We start from the raw sequence: 19255 nt of genomic DNA on the forward strand, positions 1-19255 counted from the left end.
TGAAACCTAACAAATACAGAAATTGACCAACATTTACAACAGATGGACGAAACAATAAAACGAACTATGGAACGGACAATTCCAAAGTACAGAGAACGGGACCAAATGGACGCTTACAGAAACGCGGCAATTGACGCACTGCGAAGGCACAAGAGTGGCTTACTGACAAGACTCAAAAACTTGTACAGACGACTTACAGACCCACATGACTTGGAGGTTAGGACACTGAAGTCGTCAATAAACTCCAAAGAACTGAAGAGAACAGAGATGTACTCAGGGCAGCGCAAATAGATCATAATTTAATTTAATAGACTTTTACATAATTGAAGATCCGAAGGAAAAAGTGGAGGCGGTGGGATCTGCTTTCCAGCAAGTGTACAAGGTGAATGTTAGCATTCGCCCCAACCACGACCTGGAAAACAGAGCCCTACTTAATCACTTTTACCTCCGTAATGATATCACACATTTGCGATCTGAGAACCGCGGTTTCATGCGGTTCAATGACGATTCCTTGGCAAATGCCATAATCGCCGAGCAAACGGGACCAAGTCCCTTGTTAGTGACGAAGGTTGAGCTTCAACTCATCTTCGAGTCAATAAAAAATAAAAAGTCGGCAGGTGTCGATGGTATATCCAACGTTGTGCTAAGACATTTACCGACGGAAGCAATTGACATTTACACCACACTCTTCAACAATACACTGAATAATGCATATTATCCAGTGCATTGGAAGACCGCTGTGGTTCATCCTCTCCCGAAAAAGGGAAACGACAACTCCAACCCGTCAAATCTTCGGTCGATAAGTCTTCTTCCGACCATCAGCAAAGTTTTCGAAAAGATCATTAATAGGGCTCTGACTAAGTGGGCTGCGGACAACAAAATAATTCCGGATAAACAGTTCGGGTTAAAGGCGGGTCATGACACAATTCATGCTGCGTCTAAACTCGTTTCTGATATCCAATCAAAATAAATCAAAACAACAATGCACAGGTGCTGTTCTGGTTGATTTGGAAAAGGCCTTTGACACCGTATGGTTAGAGGGTCTTTACCTAAAACTGAGCAGGCTTGGCATAAGCAAGCCATTGTTGTATATACTTTATGATATACTTAACGGTAGAAAGTTTGTTGTCAAAAGTGGAGAACATTCTCAATTTAAAATGGTCTTCAACAGGGAGCGGTGAATTCGCCGATTCTCTTCAGCATTTACACCAGCGATCTGATAAGTAGTCTTACAAAGGCAATTGCGTACACCGACGATCTAATTGCGTACAGAACGGCCCGAAAGGTTGAGGTTATTAGAATTCTCTTGCAGCGTGATTTCGACAAGATTCACTGAAAATAAATGTCCAGAAGTCAGAGACAATTCTGTTCCGGACTCCGTTGGCTGGGACCACGAGGGATTCGTATAAGAATTGGCGCAAGATGGTCATCGTTGATCTTCACGGGCAGCCATTAGCGAGCAAAAGTGTAGTGAAGTACCTCGGTATCTGGTTAGATCAGTATTTATATTTCGACAGACATATAAATGCTGCTCTGACCAGGGCCAGAGGAGCCTTCGCTCTGACGAAACGACTGTTTTTTAGCAGTCGGCTTGACCCCAGAGTGAAGGTAATTTGCTGCATGGCCCTCATGACCCCCCTGGGAGATAATTTGTTTGCTTTTTCGTAGGAATTTCCTTCAATTCAAAAATAATCGTATTGCGTTAATGGATATGACCCCCATTATAGGTATTATAAATTATTTATTTATTGTGTATCAAAACAAGTAAAATACAATACTTCCTTAAACTTTGTTGCTAAAAGTACTACTTTTAACTGAGGACTGGACCAAGAACATAATATGAATCGGAAATTCAGCCTTTTCCAAAAACGCAGCACAAATTCATCAACTTTTGACCAACTGACGATCCAGGGGGGCGGGTCATATGAGCTATAAAGCTTATACAGTTAAGTTGTATAAGTAAAGATTATATCTATAGATTTATTAGTAATTTAACGACATTAGCCAAAAATGGTTTGCTGTCAAAAACAACTAAAATTTGAAAAAAAAACTTTAGTAATGCTTTAAATTATTTTCATGAAAATTTATAAGAAAAACAGCAAATATTCAGGTTCTTAAGAAGAAACCTTAAATAAGAGATCATCAATTTTATATTAAGTTGCCTATAAATTCCTTAAACTAGCCATCAATTTTATTATTTAAATTTTTTTGACACACACACACTATATGGTAGGTATGTTTTGCATCAGTAAACAATTTCGAGCTAGAGCTTTTAATCAAATATGACATTACGACAGTAGAGAAGTCGAAAAAAGTGGGTACCACGATTCCGTATGTTTGACTGTCTTTCCTGGCTCCTATAGTCCAAACAATTATGTTGATTGAAATTAAGGTTTCCAGCCGATTAGCGTAAGGCGATTTTTTATTTAAATAACAGCAGTCCCACAAAAATGTTTGGTTAAAACATATGATTTTTCAATTTCAATAATCTTCACTTTCTGTGCAAGCTCTTTTTGATGATCAAATAATTAAATTGATGATGATTTTTTATGATGAAAAATGTATTTTTTTTTTATTTAAAAAAAATATTATTTTGTTTGACGAAATTAAATTGTAAAATGTACATGTATTTATAAGCTCTTTATTTAGTCCTTGAAAAACTATTTTTAAGACAAAATTTGAAATTTAAATTGATTTTCGAAAAAATGGCATTTAAATTTTTGAGAAAAACTTATTTTGCAGGTACATTTTCAAATCTTAAAATATAGGAAATATTTTTAAACATACAGCAAGAAATCAGCAAGTTATAGCGACCTTGTCGTGCATTTTATTTATTTCAAAATTGGTTTTCTGTTGAATACAAAAGATTTAAAAAAAATAAATAAATTTACTTTTGAAGTGAATTTTCTTTGGATGCTCTAGAACTAATATATTTAATATTAGTCCCAAAAAATGCAAAAATGACACTTTTGTTAAACTAATGGCTAATTGAAAAACATAATAAACGGGTCATATCCTTTGATATACAAGATTTGAATCTCTTGAGATTTGAAGTGAAAAGAGAGTCTGAAACGTGTTATTTGTGAGTGCTACACAAACGTTTCTTCCCAACTTATTTGTTCACCTTAATTTGTTTTAATTTAATTTTTTAGAGAAATATTACGTAGGTACTCGAAAGCACCTATTTGCTTAAATTCAATAACCAAACATTTTTCTCTCTAAAATGTTTGAGTTTTGTTGACTCCTTTAAGATCAAAATACGAGTAAGCAGACTGATAGCGATAGTAATAATAGACTCCCGAAAATAGAGTTCGAAAAACTTTGTTGACAAAGCCCGGCATTTCTTTAGATCAGATCCTCTCTCACTTTCTGGATTTTTGAAAGCGTTCTTAGCATAAATAGAAATGGATACAAGATATGTATTTTTGGAAAAAAAGCAACGTTTCAAAACAATTTCTTACTTTTCTGTGCAATGCAGCAAAAACCCTAGTTTATTGGGTTTTATCTCTTAAATATGGCATATTTAGAACATTTTTATAATCTGGGAATGCTTTCAAATGTAGGGAGTCATACACATTAAATAGTTAGACCATACTTTGCTAGACAACAGTGTTCTAAAATAATTTGATAACTAAAGTTATCATTTTAGGAATTGAAATGTGTAAAGGTTAGGTTAATGTACTCGTACTCGTACATATTATGTTATTTAAATTTTGTTACCCTCTTTTACAAAACATTAAAGAACATTTTTAAGCGGAGAGTAAAAACTCATCTAAGTGTCGCGACGCAAAATTCGCCAAGTTGAAGTCTGCGAAAGGCCGAGTTCTTGTGCACGGCAAAGAATAGACTGCCTCGGGTTCTGCTGTACACTTTCTCGGACCGCGACGTTTTCGCCCGATCCTGCGTTCCTTGAACGTACGGGTGTTGGCTGATTGTTTACTGAACCGGTAGTCTCTAATTTAGCAACTAAACGTTGAAAAGTCGACTGTGAAGAGCCACTTCGTCTACATCTACGTCCCCTTGCGTCAACGAACACTCATTTTGATAATAAAGTTTTATCATTTGAACGTACTTGCCATGATGATTTGGCAAAAACAAGGGGGCCTGGCGCCAAAAAACGTATAAAATCGAATTACATACGGACGAAGCCCCAAAGAAGGCGCCCAGGTGAGTATGGCAGTCATTGATGGAACTGCACTTTGTTTTTTTTTTCAAAGTTTTTAATATGTACACCGCGCCGTTTGAAAAGTCGCTTTATTATGTTGGTTGGCCAAGTTTATGCGTGGAAAAAAGTTAGAAAATTTGGGAAGATTTCCTCGCAAAATTTCCTTAATAGCAAGCTGCAGTAATTTTGGATGCAATGACCTGAAGATCAACTGAAAAATCATATAGTGCGATTTTTTCTAGTTTAATTAGAAAAAAAGTAGTACCCAATCCATCATTCGTCGTCTTTTTAAAGCCAATAAAATTTCGACAAACTAACAAAAGGAGAACTTTAGGGAATTTAAATTAGTAGTATCCATGGCGTGATTAAAAAAAATCATATCATATTGCGTAGGACAATAACTTAGGGTCCAGTAAGTTATGGTTAATTAGGCTAGTTTTATGACTGTCATGCTAAATGTCTTGGGTTCAATCCCAGCTTGTGCAACCTAGTTTTTTCTCACGGGCACTGCCTCTGGCTAGTAATGCAATAATTTTCTAACAGTCCTATTCTGCAATTCACGTGGATCCTATATTCAATTCCCTTTCACACTGCCTTTGCATTCTGCTATCCATCGGGTGAACTACATTATCCCAAACCAATTTCACATTCAAATAAACAACTGTTCATGTAAAAATCTTGGGAATGTTGAATAAATTGTTTTGATTCATAAAAAAATTAAGTTTAATCAATCCACCTGAACAGAATAATTTGTGTAATTTTTGGAAATTGGCAGTATTTGACTTTTTATTCTAATTGCTTCCGAGAAATGTTAAAAAGTGTATTCCTTCCCCTAAAAATGTTAATATTCTTTTATTTATAAAACAAATATTCTAAATTTGAAAATAAATTAGTTTTCACTTACAAAAATTAACAAACCAGACATCAAATGAAAAATCTTTATATGCAGATCTGAATTGTATAGAATGAATGCTTTCACCTTTCACCATAGAAGAATACAGCGCAGTATTACCGCCGTTACCGACATACACAGATTGGCAGAATAAGGATTAGTGAACATTGAAACAGCTTTTTTTTCTTCATGACGTCGCTCACACACCAGACGCCATTTTCAATTTATTTTCAAATAATATTAAAATTAAAATACTAATTTTAAAACAAAACAGGGCGGGTCCTTGTACAAATAACTACCCAGAAAAGGGAAGAACAACAACACCATCTCATCAAGACACCAGTAATTGTTTTTTTTTTTCTCTTCTCAAATTAAATAATTTATTTTACCAAAAAGTGTTTTTTTCTTGCTTTATAATAATTATACATGTAATTTGTTTGTTTTTAAATTAAATAATTAATAATTTCCATTTGCATACCAAATGGGAGAAGGACAATTGAACGTTGTTGGGTTTCAGCGCTTGAATGAAGAATGTATGCTTAGTAGAAATATTTAATATTATATTTTTGTTTGTTGTTTTCTAACTATGGTGTTTTGTAGAATGTATTTTGTTCCGATACTTATTTTTATAACAAATATTGTTCCTTAATGACCGCCGCCTTACCACATACAAATTATTAAATATTGTTTTCGTTTTATTCTTGTATTCAATTGGGATTACTTTTACTTGTGTTTTATTAAAAAATTATAAACTAAGAAGAAAATCTAACTGTAGAGGTCATCGTCACCATTGTCGCCTGGCGGATTCACGGGAGCGTTTGGACCAGCTCCTTGAGACGATGGTCCCGAGCTCGATGGGAATCTGTGCGGAACGAACATTAAACATGAACTTTTATTCTAAAAGAAACTTCTTACCTAAAGTTTGATCCAAAACCACGAGATTGTTGAAGTGTCTGTGCAAACATTTCATACTTCCTGATGTCGTTGTCGGATACCGACCTGCGGGCGAATTTCATTGCCTCCTCGAAGTGGGCGCGAGTGATTTCTGGAACTGGATCGTCTTCGTCCATCTGCTTAACGTTCAAAAATTAATTAAAATTAAATACATTGGTCCTGCCAAATCTGAGAACTTACATCCATGGCTGAGCTTTGGTTCTCAGCTCTGTCCTTTTCCCGACGGATCTCGGCTTCGATCGCTTGACGGATAGCTAGCTTGCAAGCACGTTGGCAAATCTCAGTCAAATCAGCGCCAGAGAATCCTTGTGTAACCTTAGCGATGTAGTTGAGATCGACCTCCTTCGCCAGAGGAGACTTCCTCAGGTTTGCCTTGAGGATAGCTTCACGAGACTTATCATCCGGAAGTGGAATATAAATGAGTTGATCCAAACGTCCTGGACGTAAGATTGCTGGATCAATGATATCGGGCCTGTTGGTTGCACCGATAATAAACACGTTCTTCTTGGCTCCCATGCCGTCCATTTCAGTTAGGATCTGGTTGATAACACGATCAGCAGCACCGCCAGCATCGCCTACATTGCCTCCACGAGCCTTTGCGATTGAGTCCAATTCATCAAAGAAGAGGACACATGGTGCAGCCGAACGTGCTTTGTCGAAGATGTCGCGTACGTTTGCCTCGGACTCACCAAACCACATTGTCAGAAGTTCTGGACCCTTGACGGAAATGAAATTGGCCTGGCATTCGTTGGCAATGGCCTTGGCCAGCAAAGTCTTACCACAACCAGGTGGGCCATAGAACAACACACCACGACTTGGCTGCATGCCGAATTTCAAGAACTTGTCTGGATGCTCGACTGGGTATTGCACAAGTTCTTGCAGTTCCTTCTTGACATTTTCCAGACCACCAATATCGGTCCAGGTTGTGTTTGGAACCTCGACAACCGTTTCCCTGAGTGCCGATGGGCTTGATTTTGTCATAGCATAACGGAAGTTATCCATGGTGACGGCCAAAGAAGCCAGCACTTCAGCGTCGATCTTGTCATCTTCCAGATCGATGAGATCCATCTTCTCACGGATCTGTTGCAAAGCAGCTTCCGAGCACAACGAGGCCAAATCAGCTCCAACGTGACCGTGTGTCTCGGCGGCAATCTGCTCCAAATCAACATCATCGGCCAGACGCATGTTTTTGGTGTGAATTCTCAGTACTTCAAGACGTCCAGTGGCATCGGGAATGCCAATATCAATTTCACGATCAAAACGTCCGAAACGACGAAGGGCAGGGTCAATAGAGTTGGGCCTGTTAGTGGCGGCCATGACAATCAAATGTGAACTCTTCTTCATACCGTCCATCAAAGTCAACAGTTGCGACACGATACGACGCTCAACTTCACCGTGAGTCTTGTCACGCTTGGGTGCAATAGCGTCAATTTCATCGATGAAGATAATTGCAGGCGAGTTCTTCTCGGCCTCCTCGAAAGCCTTACGCAAATTGGATTCAGACTCACCAGCCAATTTGGACATAATCTCAGGCCCGTTGATGAGGAAGAAGAAAGCCCCAGTTTCGTTAGCGACGGCGCGAGCAATCAAAGTCTTACCAGTACCGGGTGGACCGTACATGAGAATACCACGAGGTGGCTTGACACCGATCGCCTTGAAGAGCGACGGATGACGAAGTGGCAGCTCAACCATTTCCTTGATTTGAGCCAGTTGCTTGCGGCAACCTCCGATATCATCATAACCGACAGCGTTTAGGGACTCCTCTTCTTCCTAAGATATTATGTGATAATTTAGTTTCTTGGTCAGTCTGAGATGTGTCTGTCCTATACTTACTTCACGTTTGATTGGATCTCCGTCTGAGAAAATAACAGTCTCCGGTGCGACAATACAATATGGCTCGGGATCAGTCAAGACCACTTTGAATTCAATTGGACGCATAGCAGTGCGAACAATGAAGTTGTCACCCATGTGGATTGGGCGATAGGCTTCAAGGAAATACGGTTTCAAGTATACTTCGAACAAGTTTCTAAAAAATCGAATGTGTTTCAGTTTAATGAGATTAGGTTCCTTTTTTTCAATACTTACCCAGTAACACCCTCGGTAGTATCATCAAAAGGCAAGATTCGCACACGCTTGCCATACTTAACGTCGGGGCATGATTGAATAGACACAACATCAGAAAGATGAACACACAGATTGTTTCGGACAACACGATTCATGCGGATCTTCTCATTGGGACAGCTATCGTCGGATAGGACGATGCAAACAGTTTCCTTGCGACGTTTTCCTTTTAAGAGAACGGTGTCACCACGGAACAGTTGCAACTCATCCATCTTAGTCTAGAAATATATTCAACAAATAACATTCAAAGTTAAAGTCCACTTGAAATTCATTAAAAGTAAGCATTGTTTATATAAATAATGATAAAACAATGACAGGCATGTGACCTTGTATCGGTGTTCAAGAGAAGCAAATGTCTCGGTAAGAGAACGATCTTCAATTATTTTTAGAGCTATTTTATCATTTCTATCTAGAAGACTCAATTACGTTATTGGAGCATCAGATCAAATATGAGAGTTATACTCGAGTTTTGGACGAATAAAAGCTTTGTAAATTATAGCCAAATCAGAAGCGGAACAAAACTTCTTCCATCGTCGGAGAAAACATAAACACTTAGCAGCATTTTTGGCGATATCAAATATGTGATCGCTCCAAGTTGTTCAGTCTCATCGATGCAAGTACCACTCATGGAAAGTGGCGTTGGGGGAAGGTTAAGCTTTTCCGACAGTAGATAGGATTGAGTTTTCGGTACGGGTTTTTGATTCCCCATTGGACAATGTTGTCAAGTTCAGAATTTAATGAGCTTATTATACGCTGCCATTGGTAGTCCACATCCGAAGAACAAGGATGCGAATCTAAAAACGAATATGAAAAGCTGAGGGTACTGTCATCAGCAAACAATTTTGTTGGTTAGAAGTTTCAGGCAAAAGATCATTTATAAAAATAAGGAAAAGCGTCGGGGACAAAACGGAGCCCTGGGACACACCAGCGTCTGTTTTGTGAATATCAGATTTGCACCCGTCCAATACTACTGGAATTGAACGGTGCGAAAGGTAATTTTTAACAAAACAAAGAAGACATTCGCCGATACTAAAAGCACGCATTTTCGATAAGCGAGCTTGATGCTAAACTCTATTGAATGCCTTTCAAATATCAAGTGCAATAATCTTACTTTCTCCAAAACGATGTAAAGATTTGTTCCACTGTTCGGTGAGACAAACCATGAGATCATCAGTGGACCTATTGCAACGAATGCCATACTGCCTTGCATTAAGAAGTTAGTAAGTTTCCATTCTTCAAGATATTTGTTAAGCCTAAAATTGATCAGCGTTTCCATGACTTTGGAAAGCAAGGACGTAAGTGCAATTGGACGATGACTAGATGGTAAGGAGGATTCGCCTTTTTGCCAGCGTTTAAGAACACCTCTTCAGAACAATAGCGGTGAACCATCCAGGCCAGCGAAATTGTGAATGAATAGAATCGTTTACGCTTGAAAGTACAGGCGGAGTCATGTCACTCATTTACACAGTTTGCTGTGCTGCACGCAAATTGGCTTTATCAATCGAACTTACATATGGAGTGTCATTATTGCTGTGATAATCAATGCCTCTTAACAGCACTATAAGACTACGGATGATTTAAAATGTCCTATTGTTTTTTTTTTACGATTTTTAGCAACAACTTATTTCTTAATATCTTATTTTTTATGAATTGTTATATGTTTTTTCTTCATAACTTAATAATTATCTTTGTTTAAGTTCATGGTATTATAAAATTCAAATTAATTAGAGGCGAGGCTTAAAATATTTGAGTTTTTTTTATTCAGGGACATCATAAAGAAGCGTACCATTGCATTAAGCACTTATTTAAACAAATGTTTATAAATAAAGTTGTAAAATTTTCTAGTTTCTAGCAGGATCCAAAATAATACTGGTCTGGTCTGCATGGTTCAAATTTTTCTTTTTCAATGGGTTTTGAAAGCTTTATTTTGAATCCGAACCAAAATTACTCCACGTTAGTTTTTTTTTTAAATTGATAAGGCTACCAGACTTTTTGACGCTATTTAAATTCATGAAGTACATTTTTTCAAATGACAAATCTTTAATCCCTTTCTTCAACATTCCGTTGAAATATTTATTTCAAAACATATTTTATAAAATATTCGAACAATCTTTATAAGTTGTTGGACTTTACGTGTCTAAAGTTTTTAACAAAACGCGAACTATTTTTGAAAGTAACATTTGTTCTTATAAGGAACCAATCGTCTAAATGACAAAGTTTTTGACACATCATAAAGAATCATAACTAATGAGACAAAGATTTTGACTCTGTATAACCATTTTAAAATTTATTGTTAAGGGATATGTTGTGTTTTGAATTAGCCTAAAAAATACCGTTTTGAGTTGTCTTTAGCATTTTTGAAACCTGTGGTCTTACTCTGGGGAGTCATTGCGTAATTTCCGAAACGATAATCGTCAATAATTTGCTTCACGTAACTTTATCACTATTGTCTATTTCAATCGTTTTCAGTATAAGTATATAAGTTCGTTGAGTGTATTCCAAATACTCTTATACTCTATGACTGAAATGTCAAAATGAACTCAACGAAAGATAATGCTTGTTCAATAACTAGAAAATGTTATTAAACTTGGTTTTTCTCTATGGGAAATTTTGAAAATTTGCAAAAAAAGTATTGTTAATATGCCAACATGCCAACTATTTTGTGAACATCACTTTTTGTGTCTTCATTTGTTGCCGCCGAAGAAAAAACTATAACATCAAAATGTTTGTTAATGTCTGATATTTTTGTAAATCAGCTGCAGTAATAAACCCAATTTTATCCAAGGGAAGGAAGTGAAGACTCCATTTTATCCACAGGGAAAATAACTTGGCTTCAAAAATATATTTTGTTTCCAAAACTACTTTGGATTAGTGTTTTGTGCAAGGGCGATAGTCACAATAGTTACAGCAAACTTTAATATTGAAGTTACATATATATGTACATTATGTATGTAGAACGACAACCGCCTGGAAAATTTATTGTTTAGAACATCAATAAGTCTTCTTTTGCAATTCCAAAACTACAATTGTTTAATAACAACAATTAAGAGAGATTACTAATGTTTTGTATTGAAAAAAAATGCTTACATATGGGTTTCCATCTTGGACAGCCACTATAACCTAACCTAACCTGGGTTAGAATAGATAGAAGGTCCCATTTATCTCTTAATTTTCTTAGTAACTGAATTCATTGTATTTTTTTGAGGTTTTATTTTCATTTTTTAATAAAACTAAGCTACACCGAAACTTCTTTACTTTAATTTGCTTAATTATCAATGGAAATTAATAGCAGACGATACCTACTTAGCTATCGTTTTGAAGATTATCGTCTTACTTGAAGTGAGACTATCGTCTAACGATTATCGTTTTACGGAATGACCACCCATAATATCACCAGATAGATATTGCAACGAAAGCCATACTATCGGTCATTAAGAAGCTTCCTTTCTTAAAGATATTTCTTATACTGAAAATTGATCAGCGTTTCCATGACCTTCGAAAGAAGGGACGTAAGTGCAATTTGACGATGATTAGATGATGAGGAGGATTAGCCTTTTTACCAGCGTTTAAGAACACCTCTTCAGAACAATTGCAGGGATATTATCCGGGCCAGCGGATTTGTGAATAGAATCCCATAGAATCGTTTACGCTTTTAAGTACAGGCGGAGTCATGTCACTCATTTACAAACAATTTACACAGTTTGCTGTTCTGCATGCAAATTGGCTTTATCAATCGAGCTTACATACGAAGTGTCATTATTACTGTGGTAAGCAATGCCTCTTAACAGCACTATAAAAATACGGATGATTTAAACTGTCCTATTGTTTTTTAACGATTTTTAGCAACAACTTCTTTCTTAATATCTAATTTTTTATGAATTGTTATATGTTTTTTCTTTATAACTTAATAATTATCTTTGTTTTAATTCATGGCATTATAAAATTCAAAATAATTAAAGGCGAGGCTTAAAATATTTTGTGTTTTTTTATTCAGGGACATTATAAAGAAGCGAAGCATTGCATTAAGCACTTATTAAAAAAAAGTTTATGAATAAAGTTCTAAAATCTTTCTGGTTCCATAGCTGCAGGATCCAAAATAATACTGGTCGACAAGATTTTGTTCAATTTTTTTTTCTCAATCGGTTTTGAAAGCCATATTTTGAATCCGAATCAAAATAATACTAAGTTAGGTTTTTTTTTAAATTGAAAAGGCTACAAGGATTTTTGACGCTATGGCGCTATCTTTAATACCTTTCATCAATATTCCGTTGAAATATATTTAAATAGTATTTCATAAAATATTCGAGAAAGCTTTATACGTTCTTAAACTCCACGAGTCTTAAATTATTCAAGAAACGCGAATTTTTTGTGTTAAAATGGGGTTCAACGGAAAACTAATTCGAAGTAACACTTGTATTTATAAGGAACCAGTCGTCTAAATGTTATAAAGTTTTTGAAATATACTAAAAAATATATGTCAAAAAAAGTCAAGGTTTGCTTAAAACTTCATGTAGTCAAGTAAAGAATCATAACTAATGAGAATTTCCAGAAACTAAGTAAGATATTATAATGATTTAAACAGTATCTAAAGGACAAAGATGTTTACTCTGTATAATCATCGTATAATTTATTGGTAAGGGATATGTTGAGTTTTGAATTAGCCTTAAAAACACCGTTCTAGGATGTCTTCAGCATTTTTAATAGGGCATATTAAAACAAGTATTTCGTTTCGAAAATCAATTCTATTCGAAAGTGATTTTCTACTCTGTAAGATATTTGACACGAAACAAAATAGTAATTTAACCTTTTCCCTTTTTCGGAGTGAAATTTTCAAGTTTGAAGTTATTTGTTATAAGATCTGTCAAATTAAAAAATCATAACAAAATAAACTGCAGTGAAGAGAAAATTTTAATTATTAAAGAAAGAATAGAAAATAAAAAGGAGAAAAGCAAATCAATATTTCTTTTCCAAGTCAGGGGATTTTAAACGACCATTGGCCAAAAACATACAGTAGACCAAAATTTCGAATTGCTTTTGTTTTGTGTGCTTATTTGCAGTTTAATTTAATTTATTTGCTTTAAATGTTATTTAACTTACATTTGTAGATGCATTCAATGTTGTTATCACATTAGATGTAAAAAACAAATTTTCCATTTTAAAAGGCATTTGACGAAAATTCCGCTTTCGGAATCCTCATTACGAAAGTAGTAAATTTTATTCCGCTTTTGAAATAGAGAATAGAAAATAATCATTTTCGAAAATTTCGATTTTCGAAACGAAATACCAAGTAGGGCCATGATGTAATAGAAAGAAAAAAAGAAAAAGTCTTTGCGTTGATTGACCCAAAATACCACTCCGCCAATGAGAAAAAAGTCACACAAATACTTATTGACAATAGCTTTCCAATAAAAGTCATAAGAAACTTGATACTTGGTCAAACACATCAAGTTTCTTCCGGAAATAAATTAGAAGGGAAGAAAGGTGTTTATAAAAGTGTTGTGTATGTTCCGAAACTCTCGGAAAATTTCAAAGAAGTTGTCGCCAAAAACAATTCTGACTTGAACTTAGCATATAAGTCAAACCAGACGAAAACGGACAAGGACCGCCGCTCAGACGTAGTTTACAAAATAAACTGCAAACGAAAACCGGACGAACCATGCAATCTCTGTTACATTGGCACAACTAAACAACTCCTCCGACAAAGAATGGCTAACCATAAAACCCGGAAAAGACAGCACTAGCATGCCACACCATCGAAACATTTTGTGAATAAAGACATCCCCTGAAGAAGACGGCAATCACTTTCGAAACGTTGGGAAAAATCAGATGAAAACTGTTTTCATTTAATCATGAAAAAGATCAACAAAGCCGATGAGAATCGCCACTTTAATTGTTCTTAAATCAAACATGTAATGAGATTCGAATTTAAAAAAGTATTGATTTTTTGTGCTTCAGAAAATAGTTTAGGTTATAGTGGCTGTCCAAGATGGAAACGGACACAAAAAAAAACATAACATTACATAACTTTTTAAGTTTTTAGTTTGAACAATTCATTTTTCTTGAAAAATTTAAAGAAAAGATAAAACTACAGTAATACTTGGTCAATTTCGTATTCATACCCTCTTTTTTCAATTATTAAACAAATTTGGCTTGAATATTTGAATATCCTTTGGAAGAAATAACAGCTTTTAATTGGCATTGACCTTACCAATTTTTCAGTTGTTTCCGAGGTTATTTGTGTCCATTCATAGAGAATTTTCTCCTTAAGGTCGTTTTTGTTCTTAATGGTGCATTTGCGGATTCTGTGGTTCAGTTCGTCCCATAAATTCTCTATCGGATTAATGTCTGGTGATTGTTGGGGTTTCTTACATATATATATACTTATACTTTGGGTAGTTATCCTGATAAAAAGTAAAGTTGTTTTCTAGACCCATTTGTGCAGTACTATCTTTAAAATTCATATTCAGGATAACGATGTAGATCTTGTGGTCCATAATTCCTTCATGGTGTGCAAGTTCCTTACCCAACACCATGTTTAACGGTTCCTCGAGTGTTTTGTGGAAGGTATTCAGTATTCGGCTTACGGTAAACCATTTGTTTGCCATCCGAGTCATGAATATTTAACTTTGATTCATCTGTGAAAATAACCGTTTCCCAGAAGTCAAAGTCTTTTTTTTGGTATTCATTAGCGAATACATGCCGTTTAAGGCTTTTGACATGACTAATGAATGGTTTTTACGCGATACTCTTTCGTTAAAACCATGTTTCCGTAAACAATTCAGCAACGTTTCAGTGAAAAGTTGATTTTCCAGGGATTAGCGAAGATTCTGTGTTAATTTTGGTGCACTCCTGCGTGTTGAAAATACTTCTTGTCGTTTTGCGAGGCAAGTTTCAACCCTTTTTTTTTTGACGAACCGGTTAGCAATAGATTAAACCGCTGATCTAGCTCGATTTATTCAACATGAAATCTGTTTATAACTTTCTGTTATACCTTCTTGGTGGTATTTTACGATGAGTTCTCGAAGTTCTTTAGAGGTTTCATTTGCTTTTCTTGTTGTTAAATTCTGAGACAAAATGTCTAAAACGCTTTAAAAATTCTAAATAACTTGAGAATAATTTAAATAATGGCACATGAATTGACAAATCACATTTGCTTGAAAATGCAAGGGAAATTAAAGCTGCTTGGAAACTTAGAACTAAGCGTACGAACACGAAATTGATCTAGTTTTACAATAGTTTTTATCATTTTAGCATTTACTTTACATTTACTAAGAAAACTTGATAAAATATGCATGTAGTATTAATGTCCTATATCAAGCCATTTAGGATCAGTAGAACATGCAAAGTTTTAATAGAAGGAATACGAATATGAAATTGATACCCTGTAGTTTTTTAAAGCTCGTTGTATTACAATAAGAGATTTGAAGTACAAATGAGGGAATTCAGGTCTCTTTAGACTTGACACAAAGATTCTAATACCAAAAGGATTAGTAAAAGATCTTTATTCTGCTATTCATCGCAGAGAATTTTTCTAGAATGTTCACTTATTAGTTGGGTTAAGTATTTTGCTATTCATTCGAATTGAATCTGTATTAAAGTCAGTATTCTAGTATTTAGGTAACGTATTTTTTGCAATTTAAATTCGCACTTGAAATGATAGGGAATTAATTAAAAAAAGAAAACATCTTCCAAGGTTTTTAAATTTAAACTTTTGAAACATAACTTCGCCATTCTTAAATTAAACTTCCACTCTTAGATAAATAATGCGAACATTTATTTGGAAATTTACTCCTACCTTTAATTCAAGAAATTTCTTAGATATCGATGCAACTTAGGATTTCTGGGAATTGCCTCAGGTGGATTGACAGATTGGAGAATGAAATATAAGCACAATTTATTTTCACCCAGCTATAAAATAAGCTTTCCATCCCTTTTTGACTACAAATAATCCTTTAAAATCGAATCTTAAAAATTCTGGTCTCAGATTTCTGACAAATTTTGTTTATATTTCCAAGAATACGCAAATCTCTGAAATTGGTCAAGTAAATATAGGGTAATTTATTTCGGCGTTCCAAGTTGGTAGCGCTGTTATTTGACATCTCGTAAGCTCAGATGTCATAATATTGGTTGAATGTTTGACATTCACGATAATGGATCGCTTAACAATCGAAAAATGGGTTAAAATGTCTACAATCGTGATGATTAAGACGTCGGGTACTACACCTGACTATGGTCGTCATAATCGAGACGAAGCATTATTTATGTTAAGGCATGTGCATCATCGTAATGCAAGCTCAATCGAAAACATTTCTGCTGCAAGTGCAAGTGTTGCTCATACACCAAATGTATCGATTTCCCGTCATTTTAAGTAATTGGAATACGTCGTACACCTAGTTCTTGGTCATGGATTGAATACCATGACTTTGATAACGAGCTATGGATCCAACACATTTTTCCACCCAAGACGACTCTAATAATTTCTAAACTGTCTAGAAGCATAAAAACCAAACTCGAGTTATGGCCGAAATGTGAACAAAAGTGGTTAAAAACTACAAAAAAGGCTCGTATCTTTCGATAATCTTTCTGAACTGCTCAATTTGTTTATTTGCACTCAATGACAAAGTCCAAACTTTTACAAAAATGCTCATCAAAAATGTATCCCTATTTTAATTACCTTGACTTTCGTAACAAAAAACATTATTGACCCTATACACTAAAATATAAATAGTTAAAAGTTAGTTTTAAATTAAATAAATTGTAAGTTATAAGAATAAGTGAGATGTCAGAGGAGTTGAAAGAACCTACCCAAGGGATCATGACCTAATTTCCAGATTCATTTAACACGCAATCATGTTGTAAAGAATACTTAAATATAACTCTCTATAAATAATTTGACTGAATATATTTTTCCAATAAAAGAAAAACAAAATAAACATAAAGGAACAAGAGTATTGACTGAACAATGTAAATTACCTGGGACAATGAAACAACAGAATTATCATCGTTGATGGCCTCTTCGACAATCAAACGGTTTGGGCGATCCTTCCTCTTCAAAATTGCGGTAGCTAGATCATCACTAGAATTTAATTAAAAATAAAACTAAATTAGATCTCATTTATTAACAAGCTTAAGACAAATTAATGTGGAAAAAATTCAAAATTCTACGAAAAACATACGACCATCTATTTGCTCGATTCATTTCTTTTTCTCTGAACGCCATTTTAATTTACACCACCAAGAGACAAGAAGGTATAAGCAAAAGAAAGACAAAATACAATAAACGAGCAAACAGCACCAACGGCAAAGTGATAAAAGAAAATTATTTTGAGAATTTCCTGAAAACGATTTGATTTTCAAGGATCACTTTGTTTGTAGAATGAAGCCGCACAGTGCAAAGGAGGTTTTCAATTTTATACCCAATAAATTGGTCGTCATCGAAGTCAAAATCAAAAACGAAACAAAGGCCAGCGAAGCTTCTAGTTTATTGGCACTGTTACTCCACATCACATAGATTAAAAGAAAAAACTCATGATGAAATTCGTTTAGCAATAAATTAAATTAAAAACTTCATCGAATTTGGTTTGAAGAATTTCCGATTGGAGCAGAGCGTTTTTCCATTCCATTGGATTTAAATATTCTTTGTGCAGAGCTGGCTGGCTGGTTGCTGAATACCGAATTGCACGAAGATGACAAGCAAAATTGAAGGTGGTTCTTTGGCTCTACACGGTTGGTTGTGTCGGCTTTGTGGCCGAGTTGGGTTTTGTTTGATTTTAGACTGCAATCGAGTATATTTTTCCGATTTTACTTACTTTTTCGAATCAGCCATAATTGGTTGTTAATTTCTATAAGAATTTCAGGTGATTTATCACTTAAAAATTACTCTTTTGTAAGTATAAACGTTATGCACAGAACTTCTGGGTTGCTGAACTTTTTTTCTTTCTTTGCCGTCGTCCGTCCACCGCGCTGAGTCAATCGAAGTCTGAACAGTGGTACCAACAGCGACGTTGATGCGGTGTCGTTTCGTCGGCAAATTCGAAATTGCTGTATTGTGAAAGTTGGTGCGCCTGAGTTAGGTGAATTGAAGTAAAAGGGCGTTGCCATCATTTGGTCAGTTTAGTACACTTACTAAATGTGGTGAAAACTTGACATACCGCAAAGGTCGTGAATTTACTGTTTTTGCAATAATTCACACTCACTGTAGACATTTTTTTTTTCTATAGCGCCAGTTATAGCTATCATTACTTTTCATCATTGGTATTTTTTTTTGACAGGTCGTTTACAGCTATCATTATCATTGAAAAATATCTGTCATTGAAAGATTTTCTGGATTGAAATCCACCGAAAAATGTTTACCGACAGAAATTGTGTTAAATTGGAACACAAATAAGTGGAACGATTCGTTTCACTTTTGAACATAAAAGTATCAGCTGTTCAGGAAAATGAATTTCTGTCCGGAAAATAGAAAAATAAATGTGAAACTAAACTTTTTTCCTCAAAACAATTCTTTGTGTGATTTCTGATCAATAAGTATATAATTTTTATTTATACCAAATTCAAATATCGTTTCAAAAATTTTCCCGGATTGATTTAAATGATAGTTATAACTGGCCCCGAATGAAGACTAACAGAAAATGAGTTTTGATTTGAGAATTCGAGAAATGCAGATGTAAAGATTATAGGAAAGTTAGTCTTTAAGTGGATTTACATCTATCTGCATGATGCAAAAAAAAAGATTGATATATGTATGTCGAAATACGAAGTAACATCACTAGTGGTAACTTTTTTTTTATACTATAAAAACTACAACGGTTTGACAAAATAGTGTTGACGCAAAACTTCATGAAAGTGTAAAAAATACATTTAAAAAAAACTGTACGAACATTGAAAAACATTGTGCAAACACTGATGAAGACGAAGTTGCTATAACAAAGTCTTCACTATGATTTTCATCCAAGTTTCTTTAATATCCATATAAGAAGACATCTGTAGTTTAGATCTTCTCTCTCTATTCAACCAGTGTGGTTTCATTATTCTTCATCCTCTTTGTCTGCAGACTTTGAAATGCAAATACATGCAATTCCACTATTATTATAGAAACTTCTTCTGCATCAGTGTTGCTTCAA

General features: G+C 34.9%; 1 protein-coding gene across 4 annotated transcripts; it reads right to left on the reverse strand.

Moving 5' to 3' along the window:
- Nucleotides 1-5403: 5403 nt before the first annotated feature.
- On the reverse strand, nt 5404-18120 carry LOC129949163 (transitional endoplasmic reticulum ATPase TER94). Of its 4 annotated transcripts, none has more exons than XM_056060443.1 (7): nt 17942-18120; nt 17106-17208; nt 8097-8350; nt 7845-8037; nt 6192-7781; nt 5973-6127; nt 5404-5919 (listed from the first exon to the last, which is right to left on the reverse strand). In XM_056060443.1, exons 1-7 carry the CDS (start codon nt 17956-17958, stop codon nt 5823-5825), a joined length of 2409 nt encoding a protein of 802 aa, XP_055916418.1. In that variant the 5' UTR covers nt 17959-18120; the 3' UTR covers nt 5404-5822. The 4 variants fall into 4 exon arrangements, with proteins under 4 accessions (XP_055916418.1, XP_055916416.1, XP_055916415.1 ...); XM_056060441.1 differs by having other exon boundaries at nt 5973-6130; XM_056060440.1 differs by lacking the exon at nt 17942-18120 and adding an exon at nt 17309-17464.
- Between the last annotated feature and the right edge of the window lie 1135 nt (nt 18121-19255).

The sequence above is a fragment of the Eupeodes corollae genome, chromosome 3, assembly GCF_945859685.1.
Source record: "Eupeodes corollae chromosome 3, idEupCoro1.1, whole genome shotgun sequence".
NCBI lineage: Eukaryota > Metazoa > Arthropoda > Insecta > Diptera > Syrphidae > Eupeodes > Eupeodes corollae.